We start from the raw sequence: 18451 nt of genomic DNA on the forward strand, positions 1-18451 counted from the left end.
TCCCCTCACTTTAACCCTAACCGACTTTCTCAGAGCCAAGTCTGGTACCCAGATTGGCCAATTCCATCACTTGTTTGGGAGAGTCTGATGTTCCAAAGTTTCTTAAGTGGCATCAGTGTGATTTAGGGATTACAGTGGAGAGCAGACTGGTGAGGGGCCAAATGTTTATTTTCATATCCTGCTGGACTTAGACGCCTGGGTGGAGGCGCATTCCTCTGACCTCAGGCCCACTCCACTCCCTGCAACTCTTCTTTTTGTTTTCCCGGTTCTGGGGACTCAGACCCCAGGAAACTGGTGAATCCTCTCCTCCTGTCCCCCATCGCTGCCCCCAGGGGACAGGAGGGCAGCTGTGGGGCCGGCTGGGCCTGTCTGGGCAGGGCTGGGGCTGCCCCTCCTCGCTTGCAGCTCCTCCCGCTGACCTGCATTCTTAGCGGGGGCCTTTGGTGGGGCTCTGATGATTAGTTGCTGGCCCTGGCAGCAATGCTGCCTGGCTGCCCCCTCCCCCCTCAATGGGGCCCGGGGCCACCTCTGACCCCTCAGTTCTGTAGTCCCAGGCAGGACAGTCCTAGAGGGGTTGAGAGCAAGTTTGGGAAATAAGAACAGGGGTCTGACCCCTCTTGGCAACGTCTCTGAGCCACTCTTCTCTCCTGGGAGGTGGGAGTAGAAGCCCTCTAGGGTGGGGGAGTGGAGTCAGGAACGGGAAAGTGACAAGGGAACCAGCAGCCTGGGAACTGCAGCTGGAGACTGTGCTGTACGGCCCCAGGCCTCTTCTCCTGCCTGTTCCTGCCCCCCAGCGGGCACCTGGGGAAGTGCACGACGTGAACTGGCTTTCCAGCCCAGCGAGGCGGCTATTCAATGCTGATCACCACACAGCCTTGATGTTTGCTTCTGGAAGGACGTCCAGTGGCAACCTCAAGACCCCACCCCCACCCTGTACATCACACCAGAAGCATCCTTCACTTCCCATTAATCCTAGCGAGTCTGACTGCTCAGCATCTGAGCAGTGTGGGTTTGAAAAGAATCTCAGGAACCAAGTAGTCCAGTTGTTCCCACCTGGAAGAGGGCATATTAGAACCATCCATGGAGTTTTTCCAGATACCCCGATTCATGCCCCAACATCCCACCAAATTATGTCCCTTGAGGGTGCAGTAGAGCAGCGCTTTGCAAACTTTACACCTGGGGGTCCTGTTAACAGGCAGATTCCCATTCAGTAGGTTTGAGGTGGGGCCGGAGATTCTGCATTTTTAACAAGCTCCCAGATAATGCTGATGCTGGCAATCCTCGGACACTTTGAGACGCAGAGTATTAAAGTATTGTCCTATGCAATGGGAGTTGTGTGGTTGAAATATAATCCCTCCTCACCCCATCCATGATTCAGAACCACTGATCTAGTCCAATGCCTTCTTCGTTACTGGAAACACTGAAGCCCTTGCAGGTAAAGTGACCTGCCCAAAGAGGCCTGAGGCGCTATGTTATAGCAGGAAAAAGGAGCAGGATGAGATGCTGGTCTGCACAGTTCGAGGTAATGCTCTCTTCTCCCTCCAGCCTAGCTTCTAGGTCAACCTTCTGTTCAAGTGGCAGTCCCTTTTCTGAAAGTGACACCCATTTTCCTGGAAACAGCACCCTCTTGGGAACCAACCTTGTTTATCTGGAGGCAATCAGAAAATGTCTCAGGACTTTGCAGTGGTTAAGAATTCACCTGCCAATTCAGGGGACACGGTTCGATCCCTGGTCGGGGAAGACTCCACATGCCTCCGGGCAACTAAGCGCTTGCGCCACAACTACTGAGCCCACCTGAACTCTAGAGCTGCACCACGCATAAGAGGAACCACCGCAGTGAGAAGACCAGGCACCCCAACTAGAGAGCAGCCCCCTCTCGCTGCAACTAGAGAAAGCCCACACACAGAAATGAAGACCCAGAACAACAAAATAGAAACAAATAAATAATCTTTTTAAAAAAGAAAATGTCTCAGATTTCAGATGTCCCAACAGCCTTATCTTGTAGGTTTTCCCCAGCCATCACTCCCGCAGCCTGCCCCCCGGGGAAACCTCAACCTCCACCTTCATTCCCATCCCAGGAATGACAAAAGGCTGGGATGCTGCGGCCAGAGCTCTGAGCAGCAGCACTGATTGGTTGGCAGGGTGGACGTGGGCCAAGTATATAACCTGCACTGTCTCCTCTCCCCACATTCCAGAGGGCTCCATAAAGCAAACGGGAGTGAGATGCATTCACTTAAATGCTGGTTATGGAGATGATTTATACAGGAAAATGACCTGGAAAGCAGAATATTTGAGATCAGAGTCTACCTCCATATGGATATATGCCCCCTTGGCCAAGATTTCTCCTTTGCTGTTTCGGTTACAAATCTTTGGACTAGAAATTTCCAAGTTTTCTTTCAAAGCTAACTTCCAATGAGTTTGAGCACTGTGGGGCAGAATTGGCCTTTGGGGACTCAGAATGGATTTTGTGCATATGAGTTAGTTGCTCAGCTGTGTCTGACCCATTGTGGTCCCATGGATTGTAGCCCTTCAGGCTTCTCTGTCCACGGATTCTCCAGGCAAGAACATTGGAATGGGTAGCCATTCCCTTCTTCAGGGGATCTTCCCCACCCAGGGACTGAACCCCGGTCTCCCTCATTATTGGCAGATTCTTTACCATTTGAGCCACCAGGTATATATGCCTTAAAATTTTTAAGGAATTCATTTAAATTATTCCCAGGCCTCCTGGCCTGTGACCACTCCTGTCGATCTTTCTCTTTTCGATCTTATTTCTGAGGGGTTGGGGAGGGGGAGGTGGGAGATGGGGAAGAGCCGGGGAAACAGGGTATGCCGGGGATGCGAAGGAGAGTGCGCCAGCCTGGAATTGTGCCTTTGGAATTCAAATTAGGTCACAAGTAGCTGAGGTTCTTCCTTAATCTCCAGATGCCCCTAGCTGTCCACATTCTCTAACGAATCAGCCAAGTTTTCCTTTCTTCCCTTTTCACGTGGGCTTCTTTCCACCTCCGGCTCCCTCTCCCGACAGTGACCCCACTGGAGAAACTAGCGGATTCGTCGCAGCCTTCATCAGGCCTAAAAGCTGCACCCGGGTAGGACACGCAGCAAGCGGACTCCGAAGGCCGCTTCGCTCCAAGAAGTGGTGCTGGCGCGCGCTCTGCTGGAAAACGGAAGAACTGCAGGCGCTCGATTTCGACTCCGCCCCCGAGGCCAAAGTCTTCCAGGTCACTTCCAGGAGCCTCCGCCCCTGGGAGAGACCTTACCTGAAGCGGAGGCTGTAGGACTGCGGACTAAGCTGGGGATTTGCACGGAGAGAGGGTGAGGAGCATAAAGTGTTGGGGGAGCGAGAAAAGGGCCGACAGAAGAGGGGCTTGGGACTCTTGGAGAGAGGTTGGGTAGCGAGGGAGGCGCTCCTGCGACTGCCCTGAAGAGTCACGTTCCCCAGTAGAGCAGGGCCCTCGGAGCGTGCGGTCTAAGCCCGTCTGCGATTCCCAAACCTGGAGCCCGTGGAGAGAGTGGGCGTTTCCTTCGCGCACGGAGAGCACCGAGCATGCGTGCGGTGCTGTGCGTCGCAAACCCGTCGCAGTGTCTTCCCCTGGTGTCAGCACGTGTTGGGAGGGGTGCTCCCTAGGACCGCTCCCCCGTCAGAGGTGGCTTGAGAGGGACACACGCATCCCCATCTCTCCCCAGATGGCGTCGTGGAGCCCTGACACCCCATGTTCCTGTGACTGCTTTGTCTCGGTGCCCCCGGCCTCGGCTCTCCCAGCCGTGATCTTTGCCAAGAACTCTGACCGGCCCCGGGATGAGGTGCAGGAAGTGGTGTTTGTACCGGCACGCACGCACGCTCCTGGGAGCCGCCTCCAGGTGGGTTAGGCCTTCTAGAGTGCTGGGAGGTGTGGCAGTACTAGGTATTCTTCTAAAACCTTCCTCCTCTGTTCCCCCGAGCTGAGAAGCTACCAGATGTGGTGAAAAGAACACGAGCTTTGAGTCTACTGACTGGGACCTAACCTGTTATTTCGCGGCTGTCGACCTCAGTTTTCTCATCTGTATAATAGGGATAAGAAGATCTTCCTCAAAGGGCTGTGTTGGGTGATGGGTACAGCGCCACCACTTTACAGGTACCTTCCCCCTTTCTAAGTGGATCTCCCTTTTCTCCTCCCTCATCTCCAGTGCACCTACATTGAGGTGGAACAGGTGTCAAAGACCCATGCTGTGATCCTGAGCCGCCCTTCTTGGCTGTGGGGGGCTGAGATGGGCGCCAACGAGCATGGTGTCTGCATTGGCAATGAGGCAGTGTGGACCAAGGAGCCAGTCGGGGAAGGGGAAGCCCTGCTGGGAATGGACTTACTCAGGTGTGGACCTGCCCTCCTTCATCCCCTCAATACACCAGAAATCTGGGGCTGAATACTGACCCAGGCCACCCTCCCTGCCCCCAAGCACCTCCCCTTTTCTGCCCACTTTGTCGTCCTCCCCAGGTAGGCTGCCCCCTCCCCTCCCCTCTTCTGGCCCCATCTCCACAGTCTGGTGAGGAGCTCCCAAATGTAGCCAGCTTTGGGTATCTCCTGGCCCAGAAATAGGGCAGTGGTTTGACTTTTTTTTCAATAGAAGCAAATTTTTTTTTTCAAGTACAATCTCATGAAGAATTTTGGTTTGTAAAACCAGTAAACTTGGAGCAGCTCTGATAGAAGAGATGGAGGGCTCAGGGCATGTCTTCCTCCAAGAATGTGTTTCAGTCCATTTCATGAACCCTCAGAGCACACCTTGAAAACCACAAGCCTACAGATGGTGGCGATTTTCTCTGTGACTTGGGCTCATCAACCAAACCTCTCTGGGACTCTTGTGTCCACTGAAGCTCTACCATCAGCACTGATACCCCATCGCCCTTCTGTTCCCTGGACTCTTTGTGCCAGGCTGGCTTTGGAACGGGGCAGCTCTGCCCGGGAGGCCTTGCACGTGATCACAGGCTTGCTGGAGCGCTACGGACAAGGGGGCAGCTGCCGGGAGGACCCCACGCCATTCTGCTACCACAACACTTTCCTGCTGGCTGACCGGACTGAGGCCTGGGTGCTGGAGACGGCGGGGAGGCTGTGGGCTGCACAGAGGATCCAGGGTGAGGGGCCTGGCGCTGGGGCCTGCCTTCCAGAAGTGTTCTCCTTTTGGGGTGGGAATGGTGTTGGGGGCAAGGAAGGCCCGATCCAGGTGCAAATGTCTCAGATGGTGGGGACGTCCAGGGACATGGGAGATGAGCCCTCTCAGGTACCTCACCTCCCCCTTCACTTGGTTGAGTCCTTTTGTGCTTCAGCCTGCAGCTTCCTCTGGGGAGCCTTCCTGGACTTCCTGGTGGCCAGGCTTCTCCCTTATACACAAGCCGGGGTCCCTTCATGATGATGTTCCCTGCAGCTGCCGGCTCTCGTTTATTCGTGTGATCGGTTTATCTGTCCCCTCCACAAGGGTTGTCTTGTTCTCTTCACCACTGTGTTCTCAGCGCCTAGCTGAGTGCCTGGCACAGGACAGGGGCTCAAGAATATATGAGCGACCCCCCATCTCCTCTGCAGAGGGAGTCCACAACATCTCCAACCAGCTGAGCATCGGCTCGGACATCTCGGCAGAACACCCTGAGCTCCGGCCCCACGCCCGGGCCCAGGGCTGGTGGGACGGGCAGGGCACCTTTGACTTTGCCCAGGTCTTCTCCCTGAGCCAGCAGCCTGTGCGCATGGAGGCTGCCAAGGCCCGCTTCCGGGCCGGGCGGGAGCTGCTGCAGCAGCAACAAGGTCAGTGAGTGGGCAGCGTGGGGCCCAGCCCTCCTCCCTCCCACAGCCTCGGGGGCTTACTCTGAGGCCGGAGGGCCCCCTTCTGCCCCCCGGGGGCCCTCACTGGGTCCTCCTTGGCAGGGGGTATCACGGCAGAGGTGATGATGGGCATCCTCAGGGACAAGGAGAGCGGCATCTGTATGGACTCTGGGGGCTTCCGCACCACGGCCAGCATGGTGTCCGTGCTGCCCCGGGACCCCACCCAGCCCTGCGTGCACTTCCTCACTGCCACACCAGACCCATCCCGGTGAGAGGGTGGGGAAGCTGGAGGGGAGCACCCCAGGCAGGGGAGACGGAAGGGTACCAGAGCCCTTATCTTCCATCCTTGTCCCACTAGGTCAGTGTTCAAACCTTTCATCTTTGGGGTGGGGGCAGCCCAGCCCCCCCAGGTGCTGTCTCCCACTTTTGGAGCACAGGACCCTGTTCGGACCCTGCCTCGATTCCAGACTCAGGTGGATCGCCGGCACCCCCTCTACCGTGGACACCAGGTGGCCCTGGGACTGATGGAGAGTGAACAGGTAACCCCGGGGAAGAGGGGCTACCCTGGAGGGATGACGCATTTCCCCCACCCCAACTGGGACTCTCGAAATATGAGGGGAACTGGGAGCGAAGGAGATTCTAGAGCTGAGGAGAGGAGTCTCTCCTTTCAAAGTCAGCCCTGGAGAATGTTGGGTGTATATCCTTTTTCCTGCTTATGTGAGACGGCAGCCATCTGCCCCTACCCCGTAATCCGGAGGGAAGCCTGTCCTGGGGAGTCATTGCCGCCTTTCCTGGGCAGGCTCAGGGGCAGCAGCTTCGGCAGAAGCAGCGAGACCTGGAGCAGGAAGGCCTGGCGGCTGTGCGGGGGCTGCTGACCAGGGAGTGTGCTCCACCCACCCAGGAGCTGGGCGGCCTCTTCCAGGCCTTTGTGGAGAAGGAGAGCCAGGCATATGCCTGAGCCTGGCCCCTCCTAACTTGGTCTGGGGTGCAGGGGGCTGCGGTGGGCACAGGACCCCTGGGGTAGAGGGCTAGAGCAATCCCCTCACCTCATCCCCCACCCCAGCCTTGTTCTGAGTGGCCAGGTCGGCCTTAGCCCTAATAAATGTGTTTTATTTTCTTGTTCAGTGTCCAGGTTCAGTGGGGGTGGGAGGGCCAAGAGAGGACAAAGGGCAGCACTGCGGTGGCTGCAGGGCCTCTGGGAGCCTTGCTGGGCAGCACATTCTTCTGACTTAGGTGGTGGAGGAACCTGTGAGGAGATGGGGGGCCCCCAGCATGTGGGTGCGGGAACATGGAGGGGCATGGCTGGTACAGCAGGTGGCTGCTCATGGGGAGAATTACAACCACACGTTTTTGGTTCCTGGCTTGAACCTTGGAAGGGCAGTCCTGGTGGTGGGGAGCGGTGGTATGCGATGTGTCTACTGTGAGATGGCATCTCCACCAGGCAGTGCCCGCCTCCTGCCGGCTCAGAAGCCAGGTGGGAGCCCTGAGGTGGGGTGCCAGTCCCTTGGGCAGTTCCTGAAAGATCCTGTTCTTTAGAATCAGGCTCTGTATTCCTGCTATGGTTTCTGGGTGCTTTTTACTGACAGCTTCCCCTGAGATGCCCCAGGTGATGCAGAAGACACACGCAGGGCCTAGAGATGCTTTATTGGGGACAGGCTCCTGCCACAGGCCAGGGCTCTCAGGCCGAGGAGAGGCCCACTCCTCGTTCCTCCATGTGCCTGGGGCTTTGCTGATAGCAGTGGGCTGCATTTCACTTCTTGATTCTTTTGGTCACAGTTTTGGTTGTGCTGGGGCCCCCAGCCAGAGAGGCCCTGGGGGCTGCGGCTACTCTGGCCCCCTTCCTTGCCTGAACAGTGCTTTGCTGGCCCCCGGGAGCCAGAGGGCACAGTCTCTTGGTGGTAGAGGAGGCCTGTGGCAAGGAAGCAGGCTCCGGGGGTGTCTCTTTCTCTTGAGTGGGAGTGACGGAAGGGCTGCTGTCCCCAGCCATGGGCACCCCCGGCAGCGGGGGCAGGTCTGTGAGGGTGGGCTGCGTCTCCACCCTCAGCTGGTGCTCCAGCAGGGCTGTCTGCTGCCTGAGCTCCCGGTGCTTGCTCATTTCCTGCTCCAGCTCCTTGAGGAAGCCTGTGAGGGGTGGGATGGTGGGTGGTGGATAGAGCCCCGGGCTTGGCAGAAGCACACTCTCCCCTACCATCCCTAGAGGGGAGGAGACAAGGCAGATTGGGAAGGACTATTCCAGCCCTGGGACCACTTCCCCAGACACCACCGCCTGTCTTAGCGTCTCCCGGACCCCACAGGGCAGCTGCACCCTTTGGAAAGCAGGGTCACCTCGTTCTGAGCAGAATGGGCCTCTCAGCTCTGGGAACTCCTCATCCTCATCACTCAAGGCTGTATCCTCCTCATCCGAGGTCCAGCGCTCTGCCACAGGCTGCCCGTCCAGGTCTAGGAGCAGTGGCAGGGCTTCTGTCAACAGCTTCCTGCGGGGACGGAAAGAGCAGAGGTTACCTAGGAGGGCACCCCGGGTGTGGAGCTGGGAGGATGTGCAGACACAAGCCGCAGCAACCACACCGGGAGGGGTGGTGTTCTTGAGCTAGAAGATGGGCCTGTGGTTAGGTCAACACGGGAACCTTCAGTTCCTCTCACCTGTAGCCATCCTGGTTGGTGCAGCTGTTTCCAGTCAGGTTGAGGATGAGAAGGCTCTCGGGGAATTCATCTGCACACAGCAAAGAAGGGGGGATGAGGTTCGCACCCCCACTTTCCAGTCCAAAGCCACTGCCCCTTTGCACAGGTCCTGGCCCCCTGGAGGATGTGCTGCTGATGCAAGCACAGGGAGGAGGGCAGAGAGGAGGGAGGGCACCCCAGGACCTATTCCATGAGCCAGGGCAAGGGCGTTCCTACCCAGCTTGAGTGTTTCTATCAGGTTCTCAGAAAGGTCCAGAAACTGGAGGTGGGGGAGGTCACGGAGGTTTTCCACTTGCCTAATTTGGTTTCCTGCCAGAGACAGGAAGCTGTAGGGGAAGGGAGGGGAAAAGACAGCTGAATCACAGGATAGTTGGAGGAAGGGATGGGGCCCCAGGTGCCCGGGGCCCCCCTGGCTCAGCAGCTGGATGAGTGGGGACACAGGGCCTCCTGGGATCAGGGAAGCAGAGCTAGGCTTGTAGGGTCCTTGGCTGACCAGCAGCCAGGCTTGGGGACATCTGAGCCAGTTTTCTGGAGTATTACCAGGTTTTCTCCCCTTCATTCTAGCTCTTCTCCCCTCCCCCAACCCTGCCGGAGCCCTGGCACCATGTACCGTAAGGAGGGGACGCAGGCCAGGTTCTCAATTCGCTGAATCTTGTTCTGCAGGAAGAGACCAAGGTGGGGAAACCAGGCTAAGGTCAGTTGAGTGGGGTCCCTTTAAAAGGACAAAGCCCTAAGACCGTATCTACTCTTGAGGCTGGAGACCTGGCCCTTTGGGAATGATCACCCCTCCCCTTGAACAAGTCGTGAGTGCCTTGGGATGATTTGCTTTCTCCAAGTCGATGGCTGAGAACATAAATTTGGGGCTGGCTAAACTTGATTTAAGTACCCTGATTGCCCCACAACCTGGACATCAGAGAAAGGAAACCAAGGTGGGGGCCAGGAAACGGAAAGGCCTTGGTGGTGGACTGCACACACCAAGGGAAGTGCAAACCTATACTACTTTGATCTGCCCAGTGTCTGTGGGGGAAACTGGGTGGGATCTGGGTGTATTCAACCTGAGGGAGCCTAGAGATTAACCACGCCCCCTCCCACCCCCACCAAAAAGCCTTTGAGGTTCTGAAGGATGCAGAGGAATCTTATGCTTTCCTCTTCCTTTCCTTCAAAACAGGAAATGAACTTGAGCTGTATAACATGAGAGATTTAGGACAGACACCATCTAGGACTTCTAGAACAAGAAAAGTGTCTGATAGAAAAACGGTGATTTAAGAGCACGGTCAGGATCTCTTTTGGGTGCATTGGTCTTTCAATTCAGCAGAATTCTGATCTCTTTTGGGTGTCCTGGTCTTTGAATTCAACAGAATTCCTGATTCATCTGGAACCGTTTCAATGAAGGTCTGCCTGCCTGAACACCAGTAAATGGGCAAGATGACCTGGTTGGCGTCTTTCAGATTAAACAGACATGGCTCATAGGGGCTGGAGTCCCCTCCCCAGGGAGAAGGGAGGGCAGGAGGCAGGACATTACCCCTTGCAGATAGAGGCTGTGAAGATTCTGGAGGCCCTCTAAGTTCCTGATAGTGGTAATTCCCTCCCGGTCCAGGCGAACAGTCTGCAGTTCAGCAAGCGTGTGGAACCTGGGCAAATGGGTGCTGTGACGGAGTGCCACTTCTGTGGTCTCTTAGCAGGAAGATGGAGGGGACGGTGTTTTAAGGAGGGATGGATGGCTCAGTGACTCTGATCAGATGTCAGAGAAACCTGCTTGACTCATGAGGTGGGGTCTAGATTGGGAACCTGGGTTGACTTGGAGACCTCGGTATCTATCAGTAGCACTGGGAGGGATAAGGGTGAGAGGGGAGTGAGACTCCTTGGACTGGGCAACTGGGTGATGGCAGCTTATGGTTCCTGCAGATGTGGGGGCAGACTTCCCCCAGCCAGCTTGGGTTGGGGAGGCAGGGGCTGGGACAGAGAGGAGATCCTTCCTCACATCCCTTCTGAGTGGTCCTTGGAAGGAAAATCACTTGTTCCACCCACCCATTCGTTAATCCTGCAACACTTACTGAATGCCCATTAGAGACAAATGAGAGAGTCCCTGCCCATCACTATTAGGGAAGCTGGCCAAACATCTATGACAAGTGGATGACAGAAGCATGTGCAGAGGACTAAGGGAGTACATGGACTATACATTGAATCCAGAGGATTCAGGGAATGCTTCCTGGGGGAGATGACACATAAGTAGGAGTTAGACTGGAAGGAGAGGGGGGATGAGAAAGCATTTCAAGCAGAAGGAATAGTATGTGTGATTCCAGCCTTTCTTCAACTGCAATGTGCCCATGAATCCCTTAGGGAGTCTTGTTAAAGTGCAGATTTTGATTCAGTAAGTGGGCCTGAGATTCTTCATTTCTAACAAGCTCCTAGGTGATGCAGATGCTGCCCACTCACCCCAGGACCACTCTGAGTAGTAAGTGCTAAGCTGTGAGAACATGGGGTCTTAGAGGAATCACACTTACGGAGAGTGGCAAAAAATAAGGTTGAAAAGGCACCAGGCTAAAGTGTTTGGATTTTATTCTGGAGGTGCTAGGAAGTTAAGGAAGGTCCTATCAGGGAATGTCTGATCAGATTTGTTATTTAAAAGGATCATTTTGGCAACAGTATGGGGTGCCTGGACTGGAGGCAGACAGGCTAATTAGGAGTTTGTTGAGAAGTGATGACTTTAGACCCTTATTTAAAGCAACTGAGTGGGCATGGTGAAAAAAAGATAGAATGATTTTTAAGGAGGAAGAATCAGTTGGACATTGCCACTGAATGAATGTGTAGAGTGAGTAAAGAGAGACAAAAGTAAGCTGACAAATCAGTAGAGCTCAGGTTGCTGGTCATTCTGTGTGTTTCAATGTTCCAGCACCCCTTTCCTCTCCGGTGCACTTACATCTTCTCTGACAGATCCTCATCCTCAGGGAAGGCCAAGTTCCGCCTAGTGATGAGGGCTTCAGTAATGCACATGCCATTGACTTCCTCTGGACTCTGGGCAAGTTTAGCTGTGAAAAGATGAGTCCAATTGTTACATTTCCTTGTTCTTGGAGGCCTGACTCTACTACTGTTAACCAACTGTTCTACCTACCGTCCCACCTCCCTACTCACCTCCAGGCATGATCTAAAAGTTGCTGGCTTGCAGAGCGATTGGAACGAAGAGAAGTAGAGCGGCTTGGACAGCCCCTGGGAATGGAAGAACCCAGGATGGTATGAGGAGAGAGAAGCTCAGAGAATTGGGGGATAATGGAAAGGGGTTGGCTCAGAGCTAACTGTTGGGGTAGGGCAGAAGACGAAAGTAAATCGAAGTGGAGGATCTGGAATTTGAGGGGTGTATAGGGGCTTTCCAGGCCGCCTACAGGGGGATTGTAGGTAGATAGCGGTGCGGACGGATGGAAAGAGCGGCTCGAGGCGTCGTTGCTAGGAGACCGGACGCCTGACGACGCCCTGGCGAGGGCGGGCTCCCAGGTGCCGGGTTCGGCGCATGCGGATTGCTGCTCCAGCCGGCGGTTCCTCCCTCCGCTTCCGGTCCTGGTACTACCCACAATACTTAGCTCTTTCCGTCGCGCTCGTCTCCCGGTCCTTCTTCCGGTGGTGATGGCTGCGGCCGTGGCTGGGATGTTGCGAGGGGGTCTCCTACCCCAGGCGGGTAAGGAGCGGTCCGCGTCTTCGCGGCGCGTTCTGGCCGATGCTCTCTACTCGTCTTCCTCCTCTGCTGCTGGTCCTCTCCCCAAAGTTCTGATCCCAGACAGCTCCCGCTGACTGTAGATTTAATGAGTGATTTTTGAGTACCTTATATAGACCAGGCACAGTGATAAGTACTTTACATATATTATTTCGCTTAAACCTTAAAGCATCCTATGAAGATCGCTGGCCTAATCTAATTTCCTGTGATTCCAGATTCTAGTAGTAACAGCAACACAGCAGAAGCGTCGGGGACAACCACAGCACTTATTCTCTATCCCCTAGTCTCCCTGCCTTGTTTAGGGTTTTAACCCATTACCTAGTTTTTTCTGCCTCCAAAAATGAAGATCTCAGGCCTTCCGTAGCCACCCTCTGCAAAGAAGGTCTCCCCTGTTAAGTCTGTATCTGTCACCCTGTTTGTTGACCCCTTCGCCTCATCACAAACTGTAATTTTGCATTAGTTTGTTTTCTCTGCTACTGCTAAGTCGCTTCAGTCATGTCCGACTCTGTGCGACCCCATAGACGGCAGCCCACGAGGCTCCCCCATCCCTGGGATTCTCCAGGCAAGAACACTGGAGTGGGTTGCCATTTCCTTCTCCAATGCATGAAAGTGAAAAGTGAAAGTGAAGTTGCTCAGTCGTGTCTGACCCTCAGCGACCCCATGGACTGCAGCTTCCAGGCTCCTCCATCCATGGGATTTTCCAGGCAATTAGACTTTAACTCCATCAAGGCAGAACCCTATTCCTTCAGCATAGCCAGCAGGTGGCATGGTGCTTGATATTAGTAGGCATGCTATAGATATTTGTTTAATGAATGATTTTGAGTACCTTATATAGACCAGGCACAGTGATAAGTACATGTATTTCATTTAAATCGTAAAGCATCCTATGAAGAAGACATTCTCTTCCCCTGTTTACAGGTGAAGAAACTTGTTGAATGGTCAAGGTCACAGCCAGTAAGTGGCAGAAGAAAGATTGAAAATTGGCTCCATGTATGTCAATTCTATCTCAATAAAACTGAAAAAATTTGGTTCCATCTGATAGAGAGCTTGTGCTCTCAACCATTAGGATTTGTGGCCACTAGCAAGAAAACCTCTCACTTCAGCAAAATCTCCATGCTCTCTGATTATTAGAGCCACCTTCTGACTGAAACTTTCCCTGAGATCCCATCCTAGGCTTGGGGAGGGCTGAAAATGGGAAGCTGTAACCTGAGTCCTTTTATTGAGAATGAAGGGGTTTCTTTGGCCTTGGTATCTCGAATGTCTCCCTTGTCTTCTGAGGGGTGCTCCGCAGCAATGCCTGTAAAAAAGAAAAGTAGAGAGGAGAAAAACTTGTTTCGGGGGAGATGTGAGAACAGTATAACTTTTCCCTCCTGCTTCAAATCCTGGGGGAAGGAGTAGTGCTTAGAGCAGTGATTCTCAAACTTCACCATCATCAGTATCACTTGGAGGGCTTGTTAACACACTGTTCGCTGGGCTCCTCTTCAGAGCTACTGACTCAGGAGATCGAGGACAGGGCCCGAGAAGTTGTATTTCTAACAAGTTCCTGGGTGATGCTGTTGGGTTGGGAGTTGGTGGTAGCGCGTACTTTGAGAACCACTGGCTTAAAGTTGGCAAATTATGGCAGGGCAGGTCACTGTCTTCTCTCCATAGTTGTATTAGAAACAAGCTACATCTGTCTGTTTACATAGTGACTGGCTGCTTCCACGATACAGTGGCAGAGTGTAGTAGTGGCAACAAACCATATGGCTCTCAAACATAAAATCTGTGTTTGGTCACTTAAGAAAAAGTTCGTTCAACTCTTTCCTTTTAAAAATGTGTTTGAAATATTTTCTCCTTTGTTCCTGTTTTTCCTCATCTCTGTGCATAAAGAAGAGCTGGAGGAGTGGGCTCCTCCAGGATGAAACACCTGAGCTACGGTCACCCATTAAAGAGAAGAAAAGGTCTGGGGATTCAGGCTTTCCAGCAGACAGTTCCTTGTTCCACTCAATGCCAAGGCTAGCTTTGTGAGCTCCATTCATAGAGGGTGGATTCTTTGTCTCTGGAGCAGACTAAGGCTCTTTGTCTCTGGGGCAGACTAAGGCTTCCAAGATGCTACATCTCACCACATGGCCCTTGTCTTCTTCCAGGCCGGCTGCCCACCCACCAGATTATCCGCTGTGGCTCCAAGGCTGTTACTCGTCACCGTCGTGTGATGCACTTTGAGCGGCAGAAGCTGATGGCTGTGACTGAGTATATTGCCCCCAAACCTGTTGTCAACCCAAGATGCCTGCCGCCCCCTCCCAGCCCCCCGAAGGAGGTAAGGAGGAGGCTGGGCATGTCGCCCGAGGTGGGATGGTGGGTTAAAGTGATCTTGTCTCTGTGGCCATAATGAAGTAGCACTCCAGGACATGGTCATCCACATTGTTACTTCCCCACTTTGATCCCAGAGTTCAGATCCTTTAAAATGAAATCTACCCTTGATTCTCGGTTGGCCTCTTGGACTCAGTGGATTGGACAGGTGTGGGTTTCCTTCACTCTTGTCTCCAAAAATGTGTGCTTGAAACTCTCCACATAGGAGAGAACATCCCACTGATCTTGAAGCTTCCAGGTTTTCTTAGAGGAACAATACAAAGTATTTGGTCCTTGAAAAAGGGCAGAAAGATCAGTAGAATATTAACTTGATGGTGGCTCTCAATTCCCCAAGTTCTCAACTTTGAGAAACACTGTCTTGAGAAAATGAAGTCTTGTTCTGTGAAAATACCTCAATTTTGAATCAACACTGCAAAAGAGTAATCTAGTATTTAAATTGGTGAAAGAATTCAACATGAATACAGTGTCAGAGGGCTAATTAAGTAATTTTGACAATATTATTATCAAAATAACATTAGCTGAGTCAGACTGTTGTCCATTTCAAAAGGACTGAGTGTTCTCAGGTTTTAAAAACACTGCTCTAGGCTCATGGAACTCTGTTCAATGTTATGTGCCAGCCTGGATGGAAGAGGGGTTTGGGGAAGAGTGGCTACATATATATGTATGGGTGAGTCTATTCGCTTTTCATCTGAAACTACCACAACAGTGTTAATCAGCTGCACTCCAATACAAAATAAAAAGTTTAACGTTTGAGGGGGAAAAAATGCTGTTCCAGGGGATTTCCTGGCAGTCCAGTGGTTAGAACTCTGCGCTTTAACTGCCAAAGGCTTGCATTCAGTCCTTGGTCGGGGCACTAAGATCCCACAAGCTGCATGGCGCCATAAAAAGATGATAGTATAAAATTTTAAAATACTAAAAATACTGCTCTGAAGCCTGTAGTTATCAAATGGAAATGAAAGGGTGGAGTGAGAGAACATGTTTCTGAGAGTCAGGGGCCCGGTTCTCCTTCCTGTGCCCTAATCTTCACTTGGGCATCACTGGGAGCTCTGGCACCCATCCCCGAGGGAGTAAGGAATGCTAGAAGGGGCAGCTTATGGCCCCTTGGTCCTCCCTTCTTGACCTCAGGAGACAGGCCTCATCCGGCTCCTCCGTCGGGAGATAGCAGCAGTTTTCCGAGACAACCGAATGATAGCTGTCTGCCAGAACGTGGCTATGAGCGCGGAGGACAAGCTTCTCATGCGGCACCGGCTGCGGAAGCACAAGATCCTGATGAAGGTCTTCCCCAACCAGGTAGGGAGCGGACCTTCATTCCTCACCTTGTTCCCCACCCACTCCACCCCCGTGTCAGACTGCAGCATCTGTCCCCAGAATGGCATTCCCAGCTCCCTTCCATGGCAGCTCTCTAGTCCGGGGCCTGAACTGTGTTAGGGGTTGAGGAGGCCTTCATTAGCTTAAGCCCACAGCCTGGTATGGCCTGTGACCAAGGTGGGTGACTCTTCCTCCTATTCAACCTCAGTAAGCCCTTCTCTCCTGCCGGCCCAGATCCTAAAGCCCTTCCTGGAGGATTCCAAATACCAAAACTTGCTGCCCCTTTTCGTGGGGCACAACTTGCTGCTGGTCAGTGAAGAACCCAAGGTCAAGGAGATGGTGCGAATCTTGAAGAGTGTGCCTTTCCTGCCGCTGCTGGGTGAGCAGCCAGTTGGGGGTGGCGCTGAAGTGGAGTGGGTGCTCCAGCAGCCTGGTGTCACCTTCAAGGCTCGTGTGGGTAAAACTGTGGCCATGCTTGGAGGGGACCCCTTCCTCACAATGGGGCCTGCCTGTGTCACTCTGGGGAGGGGCAGTTCAGACACCTTGAGTCTAGTCAGGGGGTGTTTTGTTGTTGGTTTAGTCACTAAGTCGTGTCTGACTATTTCATGACCTTATAGAGTATAGCCCACCCGGCTACCCTGTCTATGGGAATTCCCAGGCAAGAACACTGCAGTGGGTTGCCATTTCCGCCTCCAGGGGATCTTCCAGACCCAGGGGTTGAACCCGGGTCTCCTGCATTAGCAGGTGGATTCTTTACCACTGAGCCACCAGGGAAGTCCAGTAAGGGGGTAGTGGGTGTTGAAACCCACACAGATGAAGATTCTTAAACAAGCCAAGGGAAGGGTGCTGAGGGACAGGATTCCTCTGATGCTGAGAAACCCTGGAGGCGCTTCTTTTAGAGAATGCTGATTTCACAGTTATCTGTTGGTGGGGCAGGAATCTGTGTATATAATACAGATAATACAAATTCCACCACTGCCCCCGCCTCCATCAATACACACACCATGGTTCTTCAAGGAAATTTAGGAGGAAACACTGATGTGGTGGAGGTTACATAATACATGGAAGGGTTTTCCATGGAAGAGTTAGGAAGGAGAGGAGGGGACTGATCTGAAACATTGGGAGTGGGGTGGGACACAGGTGGGGACTGGACCTGGGGGAAGACTGGGAGGTAGAAAAGGGCGGTGGAGAGCAAATTCCTAGGGTGAAACCATTGTCTTTGAAGAGGAAAATCATGTGTGGGAGCCTCTCTGATCTGTGTTCTTCTAGGTGGCTGCATTGACGACACCATCCTCAGCAGGCAGGGCTTCATCAACTACTCCAAGCTCCCTAGCCTGGCCCTGGCACAGGGGGAGCTGGTAGGAGGGCTCACCCTCCTCACAGCCCGGACCCACTCCCTGCTTCAGCACCACCCCCTCCAGCTGACTGCCCTGCTGGATCAGTACGCCAGACAACAGCACGAGGGGGACCCCGTTGTGCCAGCCAGCGTGCAGCCGGATCTTCCCAACCCTGTTCAGGACTCATAGCCAGCCTCCTGTACCCAGCCTGCCCATAAATACATTCTGCCCTGTTGGCTGTCGGAGACATGGGGAATTTAGGGTAGGGAGTGGTGGTGTTACCTGGCTTTTACTGACAATGATCTCTTCCAGTACATGGCCACCCAGAGATGTAGGGGAATTTCATTTCAGAACAGAGGCTTGTAATCACTGTCTTTGTTCCTAGTTTTCCTAACTTGGGACCTGATAGGAGCCATCTCTTTCCATTTTCCAGGTCCAAGGCGGAGAAGCCCTGTCTTCTGTTTTCACTGTGCCGTGCTGCACACGCCTCCCAGCCTAGCCCCTTGTGGCTCCTATGTGCCAGAATAGCTCAGCTGAGTAGTTAATTGTGCTGAGAATGGCATCTGTTGAGAGCCTGCTGTGCCAGGCTCACTGCTAACCACTTTACATGTGCTAGTTCCTTGATTTCTCACATAATTATCCCCATTTCACAGACAGGAAGACTGTGGGGAAAAGAAGTTAAATGGCCTGTGAAAGGTCATGCTGTTAGTAAGAGGCAGCACAGGGACTGAAGCAGGCTCTTTTCAGCTGTGAAGATGCTCCCCTGGTTTTCTACACTAGAGCTTTCTCATTAGGGTCCCAAAAGTGCTTTGAGAGTTAATGCTGTACCCTTGGGGTGTGTCATGTCATGGGAAAGTTCGGAGTACTGCTTTATGATAAAGTGAAATACATATTTCTTAACTGTGTTTTGCTGTTTATAAGCTTATCCTCCCTGTAGACATATTCCCAGGGTCATCTCTGACTCACTTCCCTTCCTCTTCCCATGTCCAAGCCTGCCACTTCCCTGTACCTGCTCTCACAAATGACACCGCTTACATGCATGTCCTTTTGAAGGCAGCCGCCCGCTTTACCAAGTAGCTGACATGTCTCAGGTAGTTCAAAACAAAAAGAGCTGAGTGAGGGGGAAACCAGGATTCTGTTTTAATGTCAGGGTCTGAAGGCTCTTAGTAGAGGCCTCATCCAGGTCTCAGGGAACTAAAGTTTCTCATGGAGGATGTTTAACTTGGAGCCCGCCCTTGTCCTTGATGGGAGCACGTTCCATGTGGACACGGGTGATGCACAGAGTTGGC

The 18451-nt window shown here is 53.2% G+C and overlaps 3 protein-coding genes across 12 annotated transcripts; 2 read left to right on the forward strand and 1 right to left on the reverse strand.

Annotated features, from left to right (window-relative positions):
* Window positions 1-3088: 3088 nt before the first annotated feature.
* SCRN2 (secernin 2) lies at window positions 3089-6902 on the forward strand. Of its 5 annotated transcripts, none has more exons than XM_069543241.1 (8): window positions 3089-3312; window positions 3685-3858; window positions 4165-4346; window positions 4905-5104; window positions 5550-5765; window positions 5886-6051; window positions 6142-6322; window positions 6583-6902. In XM_069543241.1, the coding sequence occupies exons 2-8, from the start codon at window positions 3685-3687 to the stop codon at window positions 6739-6741; spliced, it is 1278 nt and encodes a 425-aa protein (XP_069399342.1). In that variant the 5' UTR covers window positions 3089-3312; the 3' UTR covers window positions 6742-6902. The 5 variants fall into 5 exon arrangements, with proteins under 5 accessions (XP_069399342.1, XP_069399346.1, XP_069399344.1 ...); XM_069543245.1 differs by lacking the exon at window positions 4165-4346 and adding an exon at window positions 4050-4112 and having other exon boundaries at window positions 3189-3312; XM_069543243.1 differs by lacking the exon at window positions 4165-4346 and adding an exon at window positions 4050-4112 and having other exon boundaries at window positions 3189-3312; window positions 6142-6902.
* A 506-nt stretch (window positions 6903-7408) lies between these two features.
* On the reverse strand, window positions 7409-12245 carry LRRC46 (leucine rich repeat containing 46). 5 transcript variants are annotated; one of them, XM_069543249.1, is made up of 9 exons: window positions 11843-12015; window positions 11595-11669; window positions 11383-11491; window positions 9985-10093; window positions 9073-9119; window positions 8679-8788; window positions 8424-8493; window positions 8109-8257; window positions 7409-7904 (listed from the first exon to the last, which is right to left on the reverse strand). In XM_069543249.1, the coding sequence occupies exons 2-9, from the start codon at window positions 11602-11604 to the stop codon at window positions 7534-7536; spliced, it is 975 nt and encodes a 324-aa protein (XP_069399350.1). In that variant the 5' UTR covers window positions 11605-11669; window positions 11843-12015; the 3' UTR covers window positions 7409-7533. The 5 variants fall into 5 exon arrangements, with proteins under 5 accessions (XP_069399350.1, XP_069399348.1, XP_069399349.1 ...); XM_069543247.1 differs by having other exon boundaries at window positions 7409-7976; window positions 11843-11959; XM_069543248.1 differs by having other exon boundaries at window positions 11595-12245.
* On the forward strand, window positions 11722-18062 carry MRPL10 (mitochondrial ribosomal protein L10). 2 transcript variants are annotated; one of them, XM_069543251.1, is made up of 5 exons: window positions 11722-12132; window positions 14295-14464; window positions 15643-15807; window positions 16060-16204; window positions 17095-18062. In XM_069543251.1, exons 1-5 carry the CDS (start codon window positions 12081-12083, stop codon window positions 17349-17351), a joined length of 789 nt encoding a protein of 262 aa, XP_069399352.1. In that variant the 5' UTR covers window positions 11722-12080; the 3' UTR covers window positions 17352-18062. The 2 variants fall into 2 exon arrangements, with proteins under 2 accessions (XP_069399352.1, XP_070145325.1); XM_070289224.1 differs by having other exon boundaries at window positions 12031-12132; window positions 16060-16278.
* Window positions 18063-18451: the final 389 nt, after the last annotated feature.

The sequence above is a fragment of the Ovis canadensis genome, chromosome 11, assembly GCF_042477335.2.
Source record: "Ovis canadensis isolate MfBH-ARS-UI-01 breed Bighorn chromosome 11, ARS-UI_OviCan_v2, whole genome shotgun sequence".
Taxonomy (NCBI): domain Eukaryota; kingdom Metazoa; phylum Chordata; class Mammalia; order Artiodactyla; family Bovidae; genus Ovis; species Ovis canadensis.

Coding starts and splice junctions, on each gene's coding strand:
- MRPL10 (XM_069543251.1), top strand. CDS start 12,081: ATGGCTGCGGCCGTGGCTGGGATGTTGCGAGGGGGTCTCCTACCCCAG. Junction 15,808..16,059: donor TGAAGGTCTTCCCCAACCAG/GTAGGGAGCGGA, acceptor CTGCCGGCCCAG/ATCCTAAAGCCCTTCCTGGA. Junction 16,205..17,094: donor GCCTTTCCTGCCGCTGCTGG/GTGAGCAGCCAG, acceptor GTGTTCTTCTAG/GTGGCTGCATTGACGACACC.
- LRRC46 (XM_069543247.1), bottom strand. Junction 10,094..11,382: donor GAGGATCTGTCAGAGAAGAT/GTAAGTGCACCG, acceptor CCATTTGCCCAG/GTTCCACACGCTTGCTGAAC. Junction 9,120..9,984: donor ACAGCCTCTATCTGCAAGGG/GTAATGTCCTGC, acceptor CTCTTCCTGCAG/AACAAGATTCAGCGAATTGA.
- SCRN2 (XM_069543240.1), top strand. CDS start 3,685: ATGGCGTCGTGGAGCCCTGACACCCCATGTTCCTGTGACTGCTTTGTC. Junction 3,859..4,164: donor CTCCTGGGAGCCGCCTCCAG/GTGGGTTAGGCC, acceptor CCTCATCTCCAG/TGCACCTACATTGAGGTGGA. Junction 5,105..5,549: donor GGCTGCACAGAGGATCCAGG/GTGAGGGGCCTG, acceptor TCTCCTCTGCAG/AGGGAGTCCACAACATCTCC.